Source organism: Pteropus alecto, unplaced genomic scaffold (assembly GCF_000325575.1).
Source record: "Pteropus alecto unplaced genomic scaffold, ASM32557v1 scaffold21, whole genome shotgun sequence".
NCBI classification, from domain to species: Eukaryota; Metazoa; Chordata; class Mammalia; order Chiroptera; family Pteropodidae; genus Pteropus; species Pteropus alecto.
Genome location: NW_006436282.1, coordinates 24,261,269 through 24,285,358, shown reverse-complemented (window position 1 = coordinate 24,285,358; position 24,090 = coordinate 24,261,269). Strand labels below are relative to the sequence as shown.

The 24,090-nt window shown below is 41.7% G+C and overlaps 1 protein-coding gene and 1 non-coding gene across 7 annotated transcripts in view; both read right to left on the bottom strand.

Annotated features, from left to right (window-relative positions):
* The window catches only part of BMPER (BMP binding endothelial regulator), a 219,466-nt gene that overhangs the window by 61,372 nt on the left and 134,004 nt on the right, over positions 1–24,090 (bottom strand). For 5 of the 6 annotated variants that reach the window (XM_006912119.3, XM_015589541.2, XM_015589540.2 and 2 more), the window contains 2 exons: positions 11,891–12,220; positions 4,590–4,926 (listed from right to left, as the gene is read on the bottom strand). In XM_006912119.3, the coding sequence (XP_006912181.2) occupies positions 4,590–4,926; positions 11,891–12,220 (667 nt within the window). The remainder of the gene's footprint in view (positions 1–4,589; positions 4,927–11,890; positions 12,221–24,090) is intronic. The other variant, XM_015589542.2, reaches the window with a different exon arrangement.
* LOC112479955 lies at positions 13,122–13,240 on the bottom strand. Its single transcript, XR_003046385.1, has one exon. It is a non-coding gene; the product is annotated as a 5S ribosomal RNA (ribosomal RNA).

Sequence of the window (24,090 nt, the reverse complement as noted above, 5' to 3'; positions counted from 1 at the left end):
AGCGTTTTGCTCCGGTGAGTTACGCCCTGGTTCGGGACAGTGGGGGTCTGTCCAAGTGCCTGGGCTTCACCGCACTTCGCATGCATTTTCTGCATGTTCAGACTTCTCTAAAACGTGTGCCCGTCCTGACTTAAGAGTCCTGCTTTGCTGGTAAGGTTACACTTACATGCGACTACTTCATTTAGGATATGGATCTGAGTTAGGGGACAAGCCCACTGCTGGCGTTTCATACACCAGCCCAAAATACATGAGGTCTTCTCTTTCTCCGCTTTGTTCCACACAGCGGGGCCCATCTCCTGCCTCTCTCTGTCCCCAAGCTGCCCAAAGCTGGTCTGGTCAGTGTGGCCTAAGTCAGCAGTGGGGCGTGGATTCGATACTGGCTGCTGAAATCTCAAGGGAGCGGATGTGGTGGGGCCCGCCCACTTCTCCTGGATTTTCCTGTTGGCAATGGTGACACAGATAGAGACGGTAACATGAGGCTGAGAGAGGAGCGTGAAAGTAAGAAATGGGAAAGGGGCGTGAACACACTCAACGCCTCCCCCTCAGGAGAGAGTATACGCTTGAATCCAAGTGCAATTTAAAAGATTTCACGTTAATTTTCCACGCCATACTACTACTCCATCAGAATTTTTCCATAACACATCGGTGAAGAAAAATGCAAATATATATATACACACACACACACACACACATCGGTGTTAATATATATATATATAACACATCGGTGAAGAAAAATGCAAATATATATACATATATATATATGTATTAAAGAGAATTGTCTGATTTAAGGACAAGTCAATTAACAACTTGAGGGCTTAACACACACTAACAGCGTAGCCAGTTAAAATTTTAATATGATTCATAATTAAATTATTTTGTGCCCAATCATATTCAATTAGTTAACTAAACCAAATTCTGCTGATTGCAAAGACCTTAAATATTACTTTTATGCCAAATGAGGCCATGGTCAGTGAAACTAATTTGGGAAGAAAAAATTAGCAAAGCTTAAAAAGTTTCACAAAAGAGGGAAAAAAAAAGTCCTGACTCATGCGTAGTCATTTCTTATTCGTTTACAAAGTCTTTCCAGTTTTTAGACAATGGACGGTTTACTATTAAAAATATTGAACTGAGTAAAAAACAAAAATAAAATAAGAGTCTTAAATTCTAGACATCTGAAAAGTAAACTTTAATTCAGAGAAATCAGAATTATTCTTTTGACCTTATAAAAAGAACTATGTCATATTTCTAATAGAATTTGCTCTGTGAAATTTGTCTTATGGTTAAGGAAACACAAAGAGGTAACATTTCCTCAGAAAAATATCTTCTTTGCTTTTTCTCTTGTCTATGTTACAAACACGGTGGTGCTTGAAAAGTTGAATTTGTATATTATGAGACATTATTCTTTGTTCTTAAAGGGAAATACAGTTTTTTTTGGGGGGGGGAGATGAAGGGGAAATGCAAGGGATCAAATTCATATACAGTTCATGTGTATGACCATCTATGATATCACGGCAGATCTCTTAGTCCTGTCATGACTCATAAAAAGTCATTGTCACAACTGCTTTCAGGTTCATTTTAGAAATTCCACCCATGACATAAAATATACAGGCAAAAATTTACATGTATGGAATGTCGTGTGATGGCTATTTTCTTCTTTATTCTTTTCAACATTACTTAAATGTTGCACCGTGAACATATATTATTCTTATAAAGCAAAAATGACAAAATTTTTTTAAAGGATGGCAATGCAGTCTTCATTTACACTATCTCACACAGTGTCATGGAAGAGAAATGGTTCAGCTTTAAATCGTTCCACAGATTTATCAGTGAGAATCTATCTAGTCAGTTCTCCATGATGCAAGAGGGAGAAAATATCAACAACCAGAAAGATAAGTAGCTGAGCCAGGGACCGGATTCTCTGTAGAGAGGAAGGGACACAGGCCAACAACACACGGTGACATTACTACCCATTGACCTCAGTTCTTGGAGGAGCAATCTCACCTACCAGGAAGTTACTGTCATACTTATTCTTCAGGTAAAGAATCTGAAACTCAGCTAGCTGCCAGGGCCACACGGCTGGCTACCGGGGCCACTAAGCCAGCTGCCAGGGCCACTCAGTGGCTACCGGGGCCACTCAGCTAGAATGTGGCAGAGTGGAGATTAGGTTCAGCTTGGTATCGCCCAACATGTTCTCGGTCCATTGCTTCCTAAAGCCTCCCTAAGGTTCAGTCATTGCTGCAGGGCCCCTGAGAACAGAATTACCTTTCCATGCTGACCTTGTTATTGTCTTGCTTTTGACACGTGTGCTTGGCAGAAAAGCAGAAATCCAGGATCTACCCAACCTTGGCCACCCTCACTTGAAAACCCATGAAGATGCCCTTCTTGGTTGGGGAGTGAGAGCATCTTCAGGGCATCTGACAGGCAGGATTGTCTATCTCCACCCTCCTGAGAATTGTTTTCAACACATTCCTGCCTCTTCCAGGAAGAAACGGCTGACCGGTGCTCTGCCACTCCACCACACACGGCAAACCACAAGCTCGCCTGCCCCCACATCTCGCCCTCCAACCTGAATTCACGAATATCCCAAGAGCATTTTCATAAGCTCCCCAAATTTGATGCGCCTAGCCCCTTACACAAACAAGTGATGCCCAGTGAGCTGCTATAGCAACTTTCAAAGGCAGAAGGCAAGCGTCTGCCTGGTCACCTAGCAATTCCAGTTCTCCCTGTTCCTGTCAAAGCTGTTTCTCATGACTCCTGCCAGGGTGCTCATCATATTCCTGCTTGCAGTCCAGGGATCATAATACAAAATAAATCACCAAAGGGAAAAGAAAAAGGAATTTGCAGAAAAAAGGATTGATCTCTGCAGGCCTGCTCTCCAACTTCTGTTTTCAACACATTCCTTTGAAATGGGATAAAAACCAAAAGTATAGACTGCTGGGTGCCTGGGAGAAGCATAGGCTTTCCATTCTATTTTAGCCAGAGAAAGGCCCAAATGGAATTTGCAGCCGGGGTAGGGGAGCTTACAAAAGGGGCCTTACACTTGTTAATCACTTAATTAACAGCTGAAGAAATGACAGCAGCCAACAACTATCAAGCACTTACTCTGTGTGGGCACCGGGTGGGTCGAGCATATGCATTCACATTCATAATCTCACTGAATCCGATGACAACTCTTCATGGTAGCTTCTTTTGCTATCCCGATTTTACAGATTAGAAAACTAAGGTTTTAGGGCTTAAATAATTGTTCGAGGCTGTAGAGCTGGGCTGGACTTTTCGCCTTGAGAGACCACAAAGTTCTTAATTGCTATGCTCTACTGCTTCTCATCAGACCTTCGAGTGGTGGGCATTTGGATTCCAAATAAAACCCATTTTGCCTGTCCAGGTGTTTACCTTACTCCGAAGTCTTACATTAAAATCTTTCAATTTCAACAGACAAAGGGTGGGGTCAGTTTAGGGAGTGGCACAGGGAGGAGAAAGAGGGGAACCTACAGGATTCAAATTCCAACAGGAAAATGGATTGAAAGAGCTAAACGTATGTGTTGGAGCCAAATGGTTTAGCAGATGGAGGCATATTCAGGGATTTGTGATCACAGGAATAGTCCTTTTTCCACCCCACTTTGAGCTGCCTTTACATAACTTTATCTTTTATGTCCAAAGATCAAATAATAATAATAATAAAAAGATCACATTTAATGAGAACTAGGGAAAATATACTGGTGGCAATTAAAGAGTAAAAATAACTTCTCTGTGGCTTCAGACCACAGGCGTTTGCTCATTTTAAGAGGCACAGGCAAATCGCTTAAGGCCTTTTGGGCTGTGTTCATCTCACGCTTCCTCCCACACCAGTGGCAGTTAAAGTCATAGCCCTTGAACCCATGTAATTGTGTAGTAAGTGGAAGTACAAACTCATAAATGCGACCTCCTTTGTATGTCAAATCCAAGTCTCCTGGTAACCAGTTGCTTTGTGTGGAGCGGGTGGTTAATCAGAGCAGGTTACAGACTCTCCACTCTTAGAGACCTTCCCTCCACCCTCAAGTTCTAACTCCTCTTTCCTCTGACTCTGGACACAAAGCTTCATTGTTGGCCAAGATTCAAGGAATCCTCACTCCACTGCCTTGTTTTCCACGTGCAGATCTGCTTTGGTCTAGATGACGAGGTCGACCAGAACTCTTCCTCAGGCCTAGGCTAACCCAGTGCACTTAAACATCCACAGGTGGCCACAGTGAACCGGAAATCTCAACTCTGTACTATACCACCGGGTTTTCGGCCAGAATCTGGGAAGCACTCACCACTCTTAGAGTCAAGCTGGTAAAGTCCTGAGGTATCACCAGTTTTCCAAAGAATCTGCAGGCCCTTAAAGATAGAATCACCTAAAGGATATCACTCTGAAATACTCCCTGAAATTTCCTGATTTGAAATATATGCTGGGACTGACTCAAGACGGGATCAGCTGCTGAACAGAAAGACATGGGTACATTTACCCTGTACTTTGAGAGGCCTTGTTTTATATACCAAGAGATTCGATTCACTCTGTTTCAAAGTCGAGTCTATCCTCGGTCTGTAACCCAACCCCAGAACCCTGCACTTACCGGTAGAAAGTAGCATAGTCCACAGTGGAGTGGCAGGTCTGAAACTCCCAGGATTTGAGTTTCTGGCATTCACGATGGGCTCGAAGCTTTACCTTCACTGTCCCTTGACACAGTTCAGGCACTGGTTTTCTCTGGGGTCTGTTGCAGAACTCATTGGACTCCACCCTCCAGGACTCGGCAAAGTCATCCACATCAAACTTGAAGTTTCCATCTCCGCCAATTAAGTCATCACGCTTATGTCCATTATAGTTGCCACAGAGACCACAGAGTTTGCCCTTGAGATGGGGGGCAGCCATGACTTCTACAAAACTGTCTCCATCCCAGGATATTTCCAAACCTAGAGGAAAAGGAGAGGAAAAGGGGATCAACCACTCCCGAATCCAATAATAATTCCCAAGCGTGTACCTCCTCACAAAGCACATATGACTGTCCTCTTAACAAGGAACACCAAGGGCCTATCCGAATTCCTGGTCACCTTTCATTCTTGCCATAGTGAATGTTGTGTGACATTACATGAATCACTTATTTGTTGGGACTTAGAACTTTTAAACTGTATAAAGTTTGCTCTTATAATGAAGTCGTATGTACCCTAGTTTGACTTATAAATACTCATTGACCATCTTACCCTAGGGTATATATTTTTTGCCCTTTTCTAGAGTAATTATGTTGGTCCAAATCATTCTTTCACTTATGCAATGATTACTCTAATGTGGGAATAGAACGATAACAAAGGTGACAGTTTTTAATGTAGTTTTTTCTTTATCCTAAAATCCCCCCATATGATTATACCAAATATCAAATGAAAGTTTCCAAATTATTTGCTATTGTGACTGTATTAAAGCAATAAATATATATAGCTTCTGAATACATCCTCAACAGAAATGCTCATATAAATGAAAACGTCTGGTCTCTCATTATTTTACAGTCATCTCTGAGACATGGATGGCTGTTTAATCAGTTTCCTAGGGTTGAGTTATTGTAAAACCCTTTGAACCTTTGTAGCCTCCATCCCTGAGCTGATCAGAAGCTTTAGCATTGGAGACACTGGAGGCTTCCAGGCCATACGCAAAAATTCCTCCCATGCTAACTAGAATCAGGACAGAACAGTCCTGTTCACCAAGGACACGATCTTCACTCTGGAAGGGATGGAACGTAGGCCCCTCTTGGTTTGCTGAATTGACCATCTAAAACATCATAGTGTTTTTCTGAGCACATTCATATCTGTCCAGAAACTCTGGCCCAAGGCTGCTAAGAGCCACTCCAAACAATGACCCCACTGAATGTGTCACATAGAACAGCCGGATTATGCTGTCACAGGCAGGACAGCCAGGTTATCCTCTCATACGCACAGATCAGTCTGACTAGAAGATCAAGGATAAATGTTTTTGTACCCATCACGATATTGTGTATGAAGACACTGTTCATAAGGGAAAGAAAAGGCCTTAACAAAAAGCTTTTTGAGGTTCGACCCAAAGTAAATAACAAGCTCTGTTACTCGGTTTCTCTTTGTCTCAAGAATGTGTTAGAAGTGTTTCTTGCTGACCCCTGGTCCCACCTTGGCAATGTCTGAGCCCCCAGCGAATGGGTGAACTAGGAACCAGTAAATGCGAAAGAGCCAGCTGGGGCATGAACACTGAGAGAAATCTGCAGGGTCGATGTGTACATCTGCCCTAGGACTTCTCCATACTCACTGTCACTATCTCCTAAGTGACAACCCACAGAAAAGGGCTCTTTTTAACACACACAAAAAAGAGAAAATCTCCCATGGATGTTTTTTAATCTTACCCTTTTGGGTTTGTGACAAAAACTAGTCTTTCGTGTAGCCAATTCTGAGCCTCTGGCAGGAGGAACATGACTCTCCTCCTGGAAGACTCTGCCTTTGTTCTTGAAGGATCAGGATTAGGCTGATGAGCAAATGTTCAGAAGATGCTTAGAAGTTGGGGAACAAGGTAGTATAGGAAAGGATGGGGTAGAGGAGAGAATGGATTTCGCTTGGATGTAAAATTGGCATAAGGCAACATTAGAGTGCTCTAAGATCAATAAGAAATGCCCAGAAGTAAGACTCTAAAGCCAATATTCCCTACGTCAGGATATGATCCAAGAGGAAAGAAGGCTGGCCACGCAACTGCCACAAGAAAGAGTTACAGGTATGTGTTAGGGAGAGTTATTGGTAAAATAAACCAGTGGTCTAAAATTAGATTTCTCAAGAAGGAAACAGAAAGGTCCATATGGAAATCACTGTATGGCTGTATGGTAAATGAAAGAAATACAAGTATTCTCAGTCCAAGGCAAAGTGTCGGGAAGCCTTCCTGGTTGAGATAAGAAACTGGGTTCGAAAAAGCAATTAAATAGAGTCAGCTAAAGAAACAAGAGAGAAAATCATAAGAAAGTCTCCCTTGGGAACGATTGATGAAGGGAAGCTAGTGATGGGACAAGGTCATTAGAGAAAGGACACACCGCTAGAATATCCACCTGCTGGGCTGACTTCCCATGTAGATCTGTGAGAAGACAGCTGTCAACTCAGACGGCCACACTGTCGTATCAAATGATTCGTATTTCTTTATACCCCATCGTTCAACACATTATCTGGCACACAGTATAGACTTTCTCAATGAACGAATTACCCTGCAAATTGATATATCGAATCTGTGAAGCTAAGGAAATTGAGAATTTCGTGCTAGTTAAGACATTGAAATAACAATTTTGAAAAGAGACAAGCAACCTATAATAAGATTTGTAATACACTCTCTAAGGTATAGAAGAAACTTGACCTCATAAGCCTGTAGTCAGGCAGCTGCCCAGCAAGAGAAATGAGGGGAGAAAATCAATTTCATCCAACACTCTTAACTTTTACAGTATAATTCCAAAGATTTTTCCATGTGGCAAAATTTTCCAAACTACAAATCTCTTTCCTAGACAGCAGGCAAATATTCTTCCAAGTGCCACAAAAGTTGAGAATTTCCATCCAAAGGAGCGCCAACATCATTACTGACAATGATATAATAAATCTGAGACTTTGGGCAACTGAGTTCCTGGGCATTCAACCCACAGTGAACAAGCCAATCACTGTGTTTTGTTTTGTTTTGTTTTGTTTTGTTTTGTTTTGTTTTGTTTTGTTTTGTTTTGTTTTGTTTTGCAGTGGACTGGTGGTTCACGCATGATTAAGAAGATACAGACCCACCGTGTTCTTAGTATACTCTTCTTAAAATTCTAGATAGCTCTTCAGAAAACATAATTTCCAAAATAAGAGAATAATTTATAATCCACTCCCTTTTCCTCCTCTTATCTTTGTTATTATTATATTAAGAGGATTTTCATGGGCCAATGCTAGGCTTTATATTCTGAAGGGACAAAGTATTTGTCTACACATGCCTTTGTTTATTGTTGTATCATGTACATATGTGTTTTTATGATTTTCACCCTTTTGGTGAGTAAAATCCATGAAAAGTACATTACAGTAGTAAAAGGCAAAAAAAAAAAAAAAACGAATAAGTTGTAATTGAAAAAATTGCTCCTCCAAAAGATATTTTAAGCAGGGATCTTCTGAAACGAAAATGAGATGGAAGCGTATGCTGGGGGTAGTCTCCTCTGCAGCTGGAATGAGTTTCCCGACTCTCTGCATGGGAAACTGGGTAGAAATAACTGGCAGAGTCGGAAGGCTAAAGCCAAAGCACATGTCACATCTGGGGATGTGAGCAGCAGCCACATTCCTTCCGCTGTGTGAAGGAAGGGTCTTCCAAATTTCCCTTCTCACCAGTGGATGTTTTGCTAACTTGTTCTTCACCCTTCAAATGTGTGACCTGGTGCTAGACCACTAGTTTGGGGCTTTTTCTTGGGGCGAGGAGAGTATGTGTTGTTGTTGTTTTATTTTGTGATTGCTTTTATTTGTTTTGCTTTGTTTTATTTTTTAGTTGTTATTGTTGCTTTTGCTGCTGTCCGCTTAAAGGGGAAAGGAGGTACAAAATCAATAGGTACCCTGTAGCGATGCTTAAAAATGGATGGTTTTCTGTTCAGATTATACACAAAAGAAGAGAGAGAAATATATATTTTCCAGGTTCATCAAATGTCAAACTTTACCAAAAATAAAATAAACAGCCACACTCCTACGTGTTAATGCCTTTCAGGTGGACTCTACCTTCCAGGTAGAGTTGATGAAGCGAACAGATGGCAGAAAGGAAATATTTTTAAATTATTCGTTAAGTGCCGAGAGTTGGGTGGGGAGATTTCTGGGGGTGGGCGGTGCTTTCTCAAGTTACTAAGCTTTGCTCTGTGCCCTCTGTACCACCCCAGTTGTTATCTGGTAAGCAGCTCCCACCTAATCCCCCCCAGCGACACGGCCACCTGTGCTCCTCTGCCAGACAATTCTGTCGTGGAGTGCTGAGTCCATAAACCACAAGAGCAAAGACGTTCCTCCCCATTTCCCATCCTCCAGCCACAAGCTTGATTTAAGCTGTTATTCTGAAGAAAGTAGGCTTTGATCATATGAGTTTATGAAATTTAAAAAAAAAAAACAAAAACAAAAACCTATGGAAGAAGAACACTCAAAAGATATACTGTGATATTTTAACTAGACAATCAATAAGTGCGAAAAGAAACTATCCCTCAGGGGTAGCGCAGGCTGAGATGGGTAGACGGGAGTGAAAAAGACGATTGTCTGGAAATGGAGTTGTTTTATGCAGAGGATAATCTCAAAGCAAGTTCAGTGCCCAGAGGACTAAGATTCTTCCCTAAGAAGCAGAAAGCTTCTGTGCTTCCCAGGCTGCAGGAAATTGTTCCGCTGAGTATTAAGGGCGCCACATAAATTACTTGCATCACGATAAAAGAGATGGAAAAATAAATGAAATTGTAAAACTAAGTTCAAGGCCTAGAAGAGTTAACTTCACTATCTAATTATGGTACGAATGATGCATTATTATTTCCTCAGCGGTGTCTTTCTTTTGCTCATTTTTACAATGTGGAATCCCAACAAAGAGCACACTTATCCCAGGAGGTATTGCCAGCTGCGAGAGGAACGGTATCAAACTTTGGAGACTTTTAGCAATCTTTGAGTATCTCTTATCCTTTTGAGAATTGGGCTGTGGTTGACTAATAATTTGCATATCAGTAGAATCCACTGTGCTCAGCTGGATTGCAAACAGATAGGCGAGGTGTTTCTAATTAGTGCTGTTAATAATGTGTCATCTTGTGCACAATTTACAAGGGAGCCACAAACTGTTCCCTATATCTGCAGAGTGGCCTGCCATTTGCATACGACAGCAGGTGTCAGAATTTTCTGAACAGGACTAATCCCTCTAAAGCTGAACGATCACAGCTTTTCACATGTGCCGTATTCGAAGTCAGGAATGGGAATCTTCCTGCCTTCGTAGAATATTGCAACATATTAACATATTTAACATTCTCTCATTAAAACCATGTGATAGTCTCTAAATAAAAGCTCCCTGGGCTTCTCCTTGGCTCCTTTGCACAGGCTGCAATCAATTTATCAAATATATATTTGGCTTGAATTGAAACAATTAACAGGGTTCTGAAGGTAGAGTAGAGAATAGTCCCTCAAAAGTGCCCGCTCTATTTCCCTTTTCGATCCGTATCATCTAAAAGAACTAGAACCCAATTGATGCTTTTACATTGTTAAATTCTCATCAATGCCAAAAGCAAGAAATATGCTGATCTCCTCAAGTATCATCCTTAAAGAAAGAGCAAAGGCCAGGAAACCAGGCAGTTCAATATCCAACTGGCAAACCATATGCACTAGCCAAAGGTAGCATGGAAGGAACCATAGATGATACAATCAAATGTATAAATGAGTTGAATTCACTCTTTGGGGCTAATACTGAAGAATTGAATTCTGTTTCTAAGGTCCCTCTTTTAGGTAGCACCTCACAGACAAAAAATTGCTCCTCGTTGAACCACTGGAGTAAGCCAGCAACCATAGTGGAGGGAGAATATATCTGCTCCCGTGGAGTGGAAATACAGAGTCCAGTGGGCCTCGGGCAACACAGGATGCTGAGAAAGGGTCCTGGGGGTCAGCTCCACGTACCCAAGGTCAGGGGAAGTGCTTTCAGAGCAAGTATCCTGTGTCATCCAGCTGGAGCCAATGGTTCTAACCATCAACTCGAAGGGCATCCTTCCCCAGCGTCAAGAATGGACAGGACCAGATCTGTGCTCTCCAGTATTCATGGCAGCACAATTTACAATAGCCAAGATATGGAAGCAACCTAAAAGCCCATCAACAGACGATTGGATAAAGAAATTATGGTTCATATATACAATGGAATATTACTCAGCCATTAAAAAAATGAAATCCTACCATTTGCAACGACATGGATGGACCTAGAGGGTATTATGAAGAGTGAAATAAGTCAGACAGAGAATGATAAATACCATATGAATTCACTTCTATGCGAAATCTAAGGAACAAAAAGAACAAATTAATCAAAAACAGACTCACAAATATAATGGACAATTTGGTGACCAACAGAGGGGAGGGGGGGCTAGGAGCATGGGGTGACGGGTTAAAAGAGTGCAAATTAGTAGTTGATAATTGGTCACGGGGCTAGAGAGCACAGCAGAGGAAATGCAGTCAGCATTAATATGATGGCTAAGTGGAGGGCCAGGGGAGGGAGGGGGCAATTGGGGGGATCATTTTATCAACAATATAAATGTCTAACCAATGTACTGTATACTTGAAACTAATTTCAATAAATAAATTAAAAAAAAAAAAAAAAAAAGAATGGACGGGACGGCTGGTCACATAGCCCGGCCTCGGCACTCCCATCTGCACACCCACACGCATCTGTGGTTGACTTTTGAGGGTCCCCCCCTCCCCTTCCTGGCAGATGTAAACAAGGAAACACTCTCACAGATGTGAAACTGCACATCACCGGCCGAGCTGGGAGCGACACTGACGATTCCAAGCTGGCCATCAGTGGCCTCAATTTAGCAACAAAACATGAGAAAGAGGTTATTTGGATAGAACAACTGCTATTTTTGGAAGGAGGATGGAAAGGCATTGGGTGTCCGCAGATTGCAAGGCTGGCGGGACTGGCGTCGGATTGCGAGGCTCTGGGATGTGCAAATTTCTCCAGCTATCTGGGGGCGTCTTGGAGATCTCCCTCCAAAGCCCCAGTGAATGGCGGTGAGGCAACACCTGCCTGCAGTTGCGAAGCTTCTCTGCTTCGGGGTTTTCCTATGGGAAGGAACCCCAGGTCCTAAAGGCTCAGGTGCTGCCGCTGCTGTGCGGGTTGGTGAGGTGGAGAGAAGAGCCAGAGGGACACAGACGCCCCGTGCTTCGCGAAGCCCACCTGCTTTGGTCGTCACTTTCAAGAGATAGCCATCCAGGTCGACGTGAAAGTGCGGCGCCCGGCAGGGCAGCGCGATGCGCGAGCCGTTCCAGCGCACGCTCAGGTGCTGCTGGAGGCTGACGGTGCTGGCGCCCAGCACCAGCTCCACCGACTTGGTCCAGGAGAAGGAGCGGGTCCTGCGTGCGTCGTTCTTCACCAGCACCTGAAAGGGCGAGGCGGGGGAGGAGCAGTCTTTCGTCAAAACGTACTGACACGTCCCCTGAAAGTTAAATGTGCGTCCGTCAAAAGTGTTGTAGTGGGGGTCTCCGAACACCGTGCAGACGCCGGGCTCTGCGGATGAGTGAGAGACAAAAGCAGCGTCATAAACCGTGCGCAGGAGTAAGAGACACATCAGGGGTCCCCGTGGGAACCTGGAAGGGGCACCCGCCAGGTGGGGGAGGGTCTTAGCAGAGATGCACTATGCAAAACTAACTTGAAACAAATGAAGTTTGGTTGGTTGGTTGTTCTAAAAGTCTGTGCCAAACCTCAGGGGACATGTAATATTTCTGGTGCTTTTATATTTATTTATAACACTTTTGGATTTTTAAAGCATCTCTGTTTGGGAGCCTTGATATGCTTCTGTGGTCTTAATGTAAGGGACGGAGAAATGGAACTAAGATAATTCTGTACACAGAACTGGCCTAACTTCCTAACCCAGGAAAACAAGAACAGAATATGAATCAATAAGAGGCAGCAACATAAATGACAATACAGCAAAACATAATGTTATTCCCATTTAACTAATTCAAAAAAAATGGAAACATGGTATTCTACTCGTGACTCATGGTTTTAAACAAAAGTATTATATTCAACCCATATGTTTACCAAAGACAAATGAACAGAATTGCCAGACAGATACAGTTTAATGCCATCAGGAACCAAGTGCCGATAAAGTCAATAATTTCTATGCGTTTTATAGAAATACAAGGTTCCTATATTTTGAGATGTGTATCAAAATCTAAAGTTGGATAAAAACGAATTGTAAAACCCATCATTTAGTAAATTTAAGAAGTTCCAATGAGTTCATCACTTCACAATGCCATTAATTCAAATATTTATGAGACCCAAGCAGAGTTCTATACTTTGGAGTATCATAAAGATTTTTTTTTTTTGCGCTTTTTTTTTTTTTTACCCTCACAGATTGCAAGGACCTTGTAAACTTGCAATCCCTTATTTTTCAAAAATTTTTTGACACCTACAGCACCTGGTCTTCCCATGTGGTCTCCCATCCAAGTACTAACCAGGCCTAACCCTGCTTAGCTTCCGAGATCAGACGGGATCGGGCGTGTACAGGGTGGCATGGCCATAGACTTGTGAAGATTTTTATAGAAAATTAAATATTATTTCTTTTTTAAAACAAAATTTGGCATTGATCTGTTCTCATGTAAAGATAATTTATCTGTTTTCAAAGAGGCATAAACAACCAGGAAATGAGGAATTCACTTAGAGAAATTAACCCACACAATGAAAGAACTATTATAAAAAGAGCGATTTCCAGTCAACACCAGAACAGGTCAAGAATACGCTCTAAATATCTAAGGGAAGAATTAAGAGTCAAGACTGAGGGAGGATGTACCAACAGATGTGATAGAACCAATGAGATCCAAGGTCAACATTTGCTTTCAAAGTCTAAAGTGTTTGGAGAGTAATGTTGTTTTATGCTGTGATATGTTATGTCATTTCGCATGTCTATTTCATGTTACTCCATATAAATCACATATATCTGCAATGTGGTAAATTAATTATTTGTTCTAAATTAGCTTTTCTTATCGATATTTGATAGCGACTCAAAAAAGAAAGTTTTGGGCATGTAGGATAGTTTCAATGAACAAATACTTTAAAGAATATTGAATTCACCTTCCATTTCTGTCTCAAATAGTGTTCTCACCTATCTAATCACCTCATACAGCATTTTCAATCCTTTCTCCACGTGATTACTTTCAAAATTGTCCTAACACACACTTCCCTCACATTCTGACAATCTCTCCCTAGTATAAAAATGGTGCTTTTGGTTAACAGAGCTGATACTGCCATGTGCCACACAGGACTAAATGTTAATCTGATCACCAGATGTACCAAATTCAAGAGGAGAGATTTTTTCAGAGTTCGTAACCCCGTGTACTCAGCAAGAAATCCCGGAACCAATGAAGACTTTTGAGCTTTTGAGCTCGTAACAGAGAGACTCAGTTTGAAAAGGCGAATGCACTACTGAATGATTTGCAATTGTCCTCCGGAAGAAATCCTCTCTCAGCGGTGAGTAGGCACAGGAAATGACTGTGCCTTCTGCCCAGTCCACAGTGACAATCTTCTCCCTGAACCAGGGACAACCCATGGCTTCTCCTGGTGTTCTGACAACAGTGGCATCAAAAATATAATTAACAAAAACAGTAGTAGCTAACATTTACTGAGAATTCATACCCTAGCACCGTTCTTTATGCCTACGGATCATGGATACGTTATAATAACATAGATATTTAGATCGTCTCCTCGGGTTAAACAAACACCTAAGCGCTTGGTCATAAATCCATAAAATGAGTTATTATCTAGTCATTAAAAAAGTTTGTGAATAATGCTCATGGTTGAGAAAATGCTTATGGCGTGTTAAGTGAAAAATAGGACATATAATTCTATGTACAGGATCATCTTCACTGTGTTAAAATAAAGACAGAAACACACAGACCAAAACTGGAACCGTGGTTATTTCTTGATGACAGAATCATGAGTGATACTTTTCCTTTCTTCTTTATGCTTTTCTGATTTTGTTTTTAATGTTATTTTTTTTTTTTTGAGTCAAAATGTAGGTACTTATAGATAAGGCCAATTATGTGACAACGCGAATCCTCAAAGAAGCAACAGAAAGCGTATTGCCTACAGTGGCCCTGGGGAAGCTGAGCTTACTCATAGCTTGGCGGAAAGTAATGAGGGACATCCAGGGAGACTGGGCAAGGGGAATCATGTGCAAATAGTGCTGTCAGGGAAGATATTTTTCAAGAGGCCCTAACTTGTGGAAGAGAAGGGTTTTGGCGATCAGGATGCTTTTTCTGTGTAACAGCAACATAGAAGAGGCCAACAAAATTTCATGACTAGGAAGATGCCTGAGAATTATGTGTTGCATTTGGGGACATTTGTGCCATGAGCTAAAATAATTTTGAAACCTTGGCCCCTTTTTCTGGCACCTCAAGGTCACTATGCCAGATCTGGCAGGAGCAGCAAACATGTTCACTACAGAGTGACTGAAAATGAGAACCTCAGGGTTACAAAAGTCTGCCTAGCTGGAAAGAAACAAGCGAGAGAGAAACTCTGAGGTGACACAAATGAACACTGTATCCTCACGTAATTTTTTTTTTTTTTTCCAGCAGACCCAGTGAAGTGAGCTGCAGTCCAAGATGTCCAGGTGTCTGGTCAGATTCTTCTGGAAAGCTTGGAGTGATAGCTGGCGCTGAATAAACAGATCACTCTATAACTAACCCTGAATATGTGTAAGTCAGAAGATGGAGAAAAAAAATGATAGTTTACTCTTGGCGATACTTTTCTCATAGTCTTTTAAGTCAAATTATCAGATGTCATTTTTATTTTAGTTTGTTTGTAACATATGTACACAAACGTCTAGGCATAGAAAAAAAATTAGAAGTGTATAAACCCAAATATAAAAGTGATTTTTTTTTTCTCTTAGGTTATGGAATTGTGGGTGACATTTATTTTCCTTTCTTGTCTATGTGTATTTACATTATTTTTTACATTTATGTTCATTATTTACAATGCCTATGTATACTTTTGGAACAAGAATATGTGCTTTAAAAATTAAAAATATTGGATTAAACATATTGCTTTGATGTTACATACTTTAATAAGATTGCTATGAGAATTAAGAGAGTCAGCCTGCTTTTAAAAACATAATACCAATGCTTTTCTCTTAACCTCATTAAGTACATTTACTTCTGCTGTGGATGTATTTATTCTAATGAAATGCCTTCCTTCTGAGAGCAACGATTATTCTCAAAACATCCGTCAAAGAAAATTAAGGAGAACTTATACAACTCCATGTTATAAAGAAGAAAATAAGAGAAATGGAGTAGACTAACCCCCTTCTCCTCAAACACACGTAAAAGAAACAAAAACAGAAAAGCGTTAGGAAGAAAAATAAGTATCATTTATGGCTCTGCCATCAAGAAATAACCACTGTTTACAATTTGCGTGTGTGTATACGTATGTACTTAACATAGTTAAGATTATCCTGTACATGAAATTTTATTTCCTCTTCACTTAATATGTCATAAGATTTTCCCAGTCATTAAAATCACCTCGAAAACATAGAAAGTGATTTTCATCCTCCGTCCATTACTTCTGCCAAGAGAAATTGCTCTCCATCGCGTCGTACCACACATCACATAGATGGGTAACTTTCCAGAGAAGCGTTCTAACCAGGAGAAAGTCCACCAAATAAAAAAACATGGTTTTAATCTTTTCTCAACACAAACAGCAAGAAAACAGGCCCTGTGGGACTTTAGGGTCACTGGGTCATGCCGGGGCTCCTGGGAACCCCAGGTGGGTAAAAGTCGTGATGATGCCAAGTTTGGGCCAAAGCCAGAAAAGCTGAAATCCGAAACACTGCCCTTAACCCCAGCCCCTCCGTTATTGGTCTAGGCTCCTCCTGAAAGTGATGTGAATCCCCAAAATAAAAAGGCCATGTGTGACCCAGCAGGAACTGGGCTTCTCCACGCAGGTGTCCCTGACGGCTGTTGTCCCAGGGTTTCTGAGGGCCAACAGATGCCCCACCAGGGACACCCGAGTCCTAGATTTTGCATCCTTGGCTTCTTAAATGAAGAAGTCAATCTAACTATACCATGCAAATATAGAGAGAAGAGGCCAGTGGGTCTCTTTCCACCCATCTATAACTCACCTGATATCCTTGCAAATCTATCTATAAAACCTGAATTTTTAAAGAGCTGAATAGACACCTGAAACTAATATTTTTTTTAAAAAAAGTTAAGTACGGATATTGCTAAGAATGTAAACTTCTTTTCACATATTTTCCATAACCCCATATATTCAGCAACTTCAAACAGAAGAGCAAAGGAAGCTGTCTCTACCTCCAAGATCTCCTCTAAAATAAGTCTAACCCCCAAAGCCATGGCTGCCATCCTAGGACGTCCACACCGCAGCCGCGAGCTCCCCCACCTCCCACCTTTGTTCCTGCAGTGACCTGTGCCCCACACTTCCCAGTTCACAGCATAGGAGCCAACGCCAGCTCTCCAGAGCCACCTCCCAAATGCCTCAGCCAAAGTCACCTTCCTTTTCTCTAAATCTCTAAAGCAAACCTGGCCACACAGCTCAGATTTTCTGGGACAGTCTAGATTTCACATACTCTACCCAATAGACACATTATGTTTTTCTGTTTGGGGGTTAAAAATATGGTCACCAAATCTACTCTAGCTTATAGTTATCCTTAACTACTAAATTTAGCCTTGAACTCCTTATATGTAAATTTTGTTTGTACTTCTCAGTGGCTGGCACATTGGTTTGTATCTTGAAGATATATATACATATACATATATATATATATACATATACATATATATGCATTAAATGTATTCATCTTTGCAATACAGCAATGCCTGGTACAATACATATTAGGTATCAATAAATATTTGTTGAATAGGTGGGCTAATTAATTAGAGAATATATTTTAGTAGAAAAAAATGAACTATCCACGCTGAACTTACTAAAATGGATAACTATAATGACTGGCATATGGCCAACAGAATTCTGCTTAATCAATTAATTAATCCAACAATTTTAACTAGTGGCCTCAGAATAAGGAATTAAGGCTGCAACTGTAATGAAGAGCACTAATCAGCTGACCTTGAGCTGGGGAGGTGATCCTGGGTAATCGGGGCGGGGCTAATGTCATCACGGGGGCACTGACGAGTAAGAGAGGAAGGCAGGAAAGTGAGGGCCACAGTGATGCAGCACGAGAAGGACTCAGCCCCCCGTGGAAGATGGGAGGAGGCCTCAAATCGAGAAATGCGCGCAGCCTCTAGAAACTGGACAAGGCACGAAAACAGATCCCGGAGTGCAGCCCTCCTGCCAACACCTTGACTTTGGCCCATTCGGATCCATTTCAGACTTCTGACCTCCAGAACTGGTAAGATAAAGCGTGTGTATTTTAAGCCATTGAGTTTGCGGTAATTGATTACAGCAGCAATAGAAAACCAACACAAAAACCAAGGCGACGGGTCGAAAGTCACTAGTTTACGTCAGGCACCGTGCCAGATGCTTTCTATGCATGCTCTCACGATCTTCTTTAATCCTCGCTGCTTCTCTACACATTGTATGTTATTACCCCAACTTCTTAGCAATGAGTTTGGACAGGTGGCCAGGTTGCCCACATCACTCAGAAAACAACAGTGAAGACAGAGTCCAAACCAGTCTCTGCCAGTGCCCTCCCCGCCGTGACCCGACGCTTCCACTTCTGCCCTACGCCAAAGCATCCTGGGCGGTTGTCATTAACCAGTAGGGGTCACAGAGCAATTCAGGAATCTGAAGAAAAGTGTACACTTTTCCCTCTAAATGCACGAGTGTGTTCACTCAGATGCACAGGTTCACAGACACCCTGCCTCAACACTGATCAATAACCTCCTAGGAGTCCATGAACTTCAGTTAAAGAACACCTACCTGGCAGTTCATTATAAAGTGTATTATATGGTTTTCTTATTTAATGTGTTTATATTTCATCTCCCCAACTACATTACAAGTTCCGAAACTCAGGGTCTGTATTGGCTTTTTATCCATGTCTTCCAGGGCATCTTCCAGAATGCTGGAAACTCACCAAATATTAATACAAAACTTGTTATAAAAGATGAGGTTTTTTGCACTATCATCTTCCAAGCTCTGACCTTGAAATATCTGCTCTCTTTAGCCTAGAAATTGTTATTTATCAACTCAGAGCTGTGCGTCTGAGCTGAAGAGATGCAGTTCCCATCTCCAGGTAACCCAGCTTCCAGCTTGCGAGCCATCTGAGAGAGCTTCGCAAACCACTTTGCTTTGAAAAGAGTCCTGGGTTTGAACCCCAGTCCTGAAACTTAACGAATCTGAAACAATGCACCAAGTCTTCACATAACCTCAGTTTGTTCACCAATAACGTGGGTCTAAGACCAACTCCCCTGAAGGGTAACAATGCAAAAGTGCTGAGAACATAATAGATGCTCAGAGAGTAGTTGCTATTAGTTTTATTATAAATGCTATGCAAATCCGGCAAATATATATTTGGCTAAAATAGGTCTGGAAAAGGCTGTAACATACATATAAAATGTAGATTTGTTGAAATTTTAAGTTTATCTATAAAATGTAGATTTGGGGCTAGGATGGAGTAAGCCTTCTAGGCCTAAAGAAGAATGTTAATAAAGTCACAGACATAGAGAAGAACACAGCTTGCACAAGAAGATCAAGAAACCAGTCTGATGGGAGTGGGGAGTTGCTCCAGAAGATGTGAGAACCCAAGCTGTCTAAATAAATTGGTCTGAGATTTATTGCCAGCCTGAGAAGTTTAAACGTATTCCAAAAAACCAACATTTCTTAACGTGTTTCTTATGAAACATCAATCCTGCCTGTGGCTCTGCCAAAATAAGTAGGAAAAAAAAAAAAAAAACTCTGCAGCTCAAATTAGTTCAAGAAGTTCTCTATACTCCATCACCCTCTCGAAAGTTTACCCTGCATGACTGCATGTAGAGGGCTCTGAGAATCCTGTAGTAAGAAACCTATTTAAGTTTACTTGACCCAGCATTTAATCATATGATGTACACAATCATAGAACCTTATTTTGAAAATATTACTCATTATTTTCCCTCAGTACTAACATCTTATAAAACAGACTCTGCGAGAGACCAGTGAAGGAAGCTGGTGTAGGTTCTTGCGAAAGTCAAGTGTGGGCTCTGTCAGCAGTATTCAGGAAGGGCCAAAGGAGCAAAAACAGAGATTAGTTGCAGGCAATATAGGATGAGGGTCTGGCTGCCATGGAAAAGGAGAGAAAGTTTTCATTAGGAAAACAACACAAAGAGACAATCAACCAGACTTGATGACCACGAATCGCAATGTGAGAGAAATGCCAAAAGCATGAGAAATAACACTAAGTCTTAAAACCTGTGCAGCTGGGATAATGGGGGTGCCAGAATTCAGTCAACAGACAGGAGTTGGAAACAGCCATTTAACCCTCCATCCAACTCCCAACACAGATCATTTGGAGAATCAAAGGTAGCAACTGTTAATCAAATTCAAATGCAATACTCGGAAAGAAGAATGTGGTCTTCAAAACAATTAGAAGCTGACATCTGCCATATTAGCATCTTATCGAGAAGTCATACGTCAGGGACCTCAAAGTTTGGACAACTCTGAAACCAAAACGAGAGGCTGCCCTGGAGGCAGAGCTATGAGCTTAGAGGACGAAAAGGCCAAATGGCAAAGCAGAAGAGATACGTGTACTAAGGAGGGATGTAAAAAGGCAGAGCAGAGGAGTGGAATAGTGGTTTGGGATAGAGGATATTAACCAGGAAAGGGACTGGGATAAGGAGAAAGAATGATAATATTCGAAATTATGGACTTCACACCTAAGGGAACTATGGAGTGCAGCTAATGAGTCAACTCTCCAAACTCCCTGGGAAGGTTAGAACTCAAATATTGTCACTTCATAAGACAGATAAGGTTTTAAAACGTGAGCAAAAATAACTCCTTTCAAATAGAAGTCCCTAGTCACGTATAGAGAAACGGAATTGGCAACCTTCGTATATATTTGAAGGCAAATCTCCAAAACGAACAAAAATGTAGTCCATAGAGAACATAAAACAGTGCTTAAAAGTTTGGACTTTGGAGTCTCATGGACCAGGGCGTTCGCTGACCAGGATATTGCCCTGTTGAATTTTCGGACCCTCGGGTCTGTCGTGTATAACATGGAGTATCAACAGCTCCTACTTCGTAGGTCATTGTGAAGATTAAAGGACATCGTGTACCACAATGCCTGATACGGACTTGCACTTGATACTTCATCGCTGGTAATAGAGGAAGTCTAGTGGCAGCACAGAACAATTGCTGTTGTTCTTATTTTGCTTGTAGGAGATAAGACCTCCAGAGAGGAATAAAGCTGCCTCGGCTCGGCATACAGTCATGCGTAATTTCTTACACAACATTTTCCACAAAGTGTATTTTTCAATTTGAGTGTGGGGCTTCTATCCTTTGTTTGTTTGTTTTTCTCACTTAGCTGTATTACAGATGTACTCTGGTTAAGGGGTTTTAGTCACCAGTTCCTTCAGTCAAAACGGGGGTCCTGCATCTTTCTGAAGATTCAAGATGGCAGCCTTGGCTAAAATTCACTAGCTGTCTAATAATGAATTTATAGATCTCTTAACGTACAAAGTATATTTTTCAAAATCAGGCAAGAAAGTCACTTTTCATTGAATGATTGAATATAGAGCATCTATACGAAAAGGAACTTTCCCAAGCAAAGATTCGAAGAAGCCATGTGATATGATAGAATAAATACTAGACTAGGAGGTGGAAAAAGAACAGGTTCTCATCTCCTCATTTCCAGTTGCTGCTACCATGAGCCTTCATTTCCTCATCTCTAAGAAGTGGGAGGTTTGACCTCATAGTTAAGGTCCATTCATTTAAACAATTCCATGATGCTACAATGGTGATGAGCTTGACTGGCAGAGTAACTTTGCTTTTTCTTACTCCTGGTGCAAATTATACACAATTAATTCAAGTTTAAAACTACACGTATTTTAACATTTTAAGTAAGAAAATTTGGGGAGATCATCACTTACCAGCGGAAATACCTCAACCCTGAGTTGGTAGAAAGAAAAAATAAAAACTCCTGAAAAAATGAGTGGACATGGAAAACCAAAACAGTTTGATTTGGCAGTGAGTGCAGAGAATGTCAATTATCACAGCTCTGCATTCGAACAGAAAGGTGGAGGCACCACCGGGTAGAAAAAAAGCCTTGGCACTTTAGTCCACATTTTTTTCCAGGGCGGGGTGGGGGAAAGCTATTAAATGGAAACTCCTTCCTAATGTCCTTCTCCAATCTCTAATCCCTGCCCGTTGTAAAGTCCTCCAGACCTTCTCCTCCCTTCCTAGATCGACTGGTTATTAAACTGCACAAAATGGCAAAGCAGTCAATGGGAGAAATCCCAGCCGAGGCCCTGGGGCCAGACGTCTTTGTAGGAATGCAGGCTCCACCCCTTACCTGGGACATTCTTCCTAACCACTAAGCCTACCTGACCATGAAACGGATGAGAGGATCAAATAAGATCAGATGAGAGAGCCCAGGTCAGCGTTTAGACACCTAGCAGATGATAAGTAAACATCGGCTGCTGTTCCTACTGCTTCTGCTGTTGCTATTATTGCCCTTATCGCTATTTGATAACGGAGATGATGATGATGACAATGATGATGATGACAACGATGACGACGACGACGACGACTGCTGACTAAAATCAACAGTCAGAATTTATGGAGTACTATCACCCTCTAGGAACCAACCAGAAGCTGTGGGTAAAAGTTGACCCCCGTCAGTCTTTTCCTTCAACTTTACCCCAATTCACAGCCAGAAAATTTAAAGTAACAACATCCCTTAGGACAGACCAGTGTATATAACAGAAAACAAACTAATTTCCTCTTACTCCTTCCAGCGCTGCCCCTGTCGGTGTGGGATTTCCTAGCCACCACGTGTAGGACGGTTGGGTTTCATTTGCCACCCCTGCCTCTGGCTGGGCGTCGGGAGCACCGGCAGCCCCAGCTCCAGATGCTCATGCACAAAGTTCGGTGGCCACTTAGATTAACACCTCCTTGGCAGAGCTAAAGGCAACACCACAAATTCTTATTCTACAAGCATCTTGAGCTCTGGTTTCGAATTTCCTTGCTTTCCTGAGTAAAGGACAAACTCTGGTAGTTAAGGGACCCGGAGTCACTTACAGTCTTGGAAGCCAGACACTTGGCTCAAACACAGAATTACTAATCTGCAGAACCTCTGTCAGATTTCTCATAAAATAGGCCCCAAGGTCATTGTTTCAGTAAGTTGTTGCTATATTCCCCTTCCCACAGCTACTCTCTAATTGGGGATACCTGTAGACATGCCCAGAGACTTCAGAAAGATGTGCCATAACCAGCCAGTGCCTGGGGTGGGTGCACGCAGCAGGCAGGGGCTCCTTCGAGAGCAGGCACTCCAGCACTGCGCACAGCTGGAAACTAACCCTTGGGGGGTTTAAAGAGGTCACCTGGCAACTGTGAGCCTCTTTGCACCCTGAGTTGCTGGAATCTGATATTTCCTGTTACTTGGGGGACATGTAATTGAGGTTATTTCAATTAATTGCACATCTGTGCTCAGGATAGCCTCTACGTTGTGTAATCGTGACCTTTAGTTTGGGGTTTGGATTCTGATGGTCAGGACTACATAGCTAAAGGCACAGCTTGATGAATCTGAGACCTGGGGTTGGGCATCCAAAGCCGATCTGCCTTGGGTCGCCTCTGGTCTTGTCGATGGTTAATGGTTAAGAGATTAGATTCTCTCTCATAATCAATCTCTCTCTTTTTCCCCTTTGCCCTCTCTCTCCCTACACACACACACACACACACACACACACACACACACACACACACACACACCTCTTATCAGTGAAAAGTCTGCCTCTAAGTATTCTTTCCATGTCTGAAAACAGATATTCTGCCAGCAAAGAATTTATCTGATTCAGGTTTCTGCTGGGTGGTCAGGTCAAGATTCCACCCACTGTTTGCCAACACACAGTGAAATAACACTTCACATAAACCAAGTGCCACATACACAACAGATGGTGGCCTTCTTGGCACCTCGCTTGTGGTACCATGACGCTCAGCCCAGACACAGGGGGACTCACTTTAGGCGAGAGCTCATACTTTGGCAAGAAATAGCACTTGCACAAAAGCTTTACAAAGTTTATTTAGCTCGCTTTCAATATTTATATTAAATAATTCACCCAAACCAAATTTAATTCTTTTCAATTGGAAAAGGAGAGAGAATATCCCATATTATTAGAACACAGCAATGTTTTTCGTACTTCCTTCAGGTCTTATTGTAAGAGGATTGACTTTTTTTTCAATTCTGATAGAATCATCATTGCCCTTTCAGACCAACC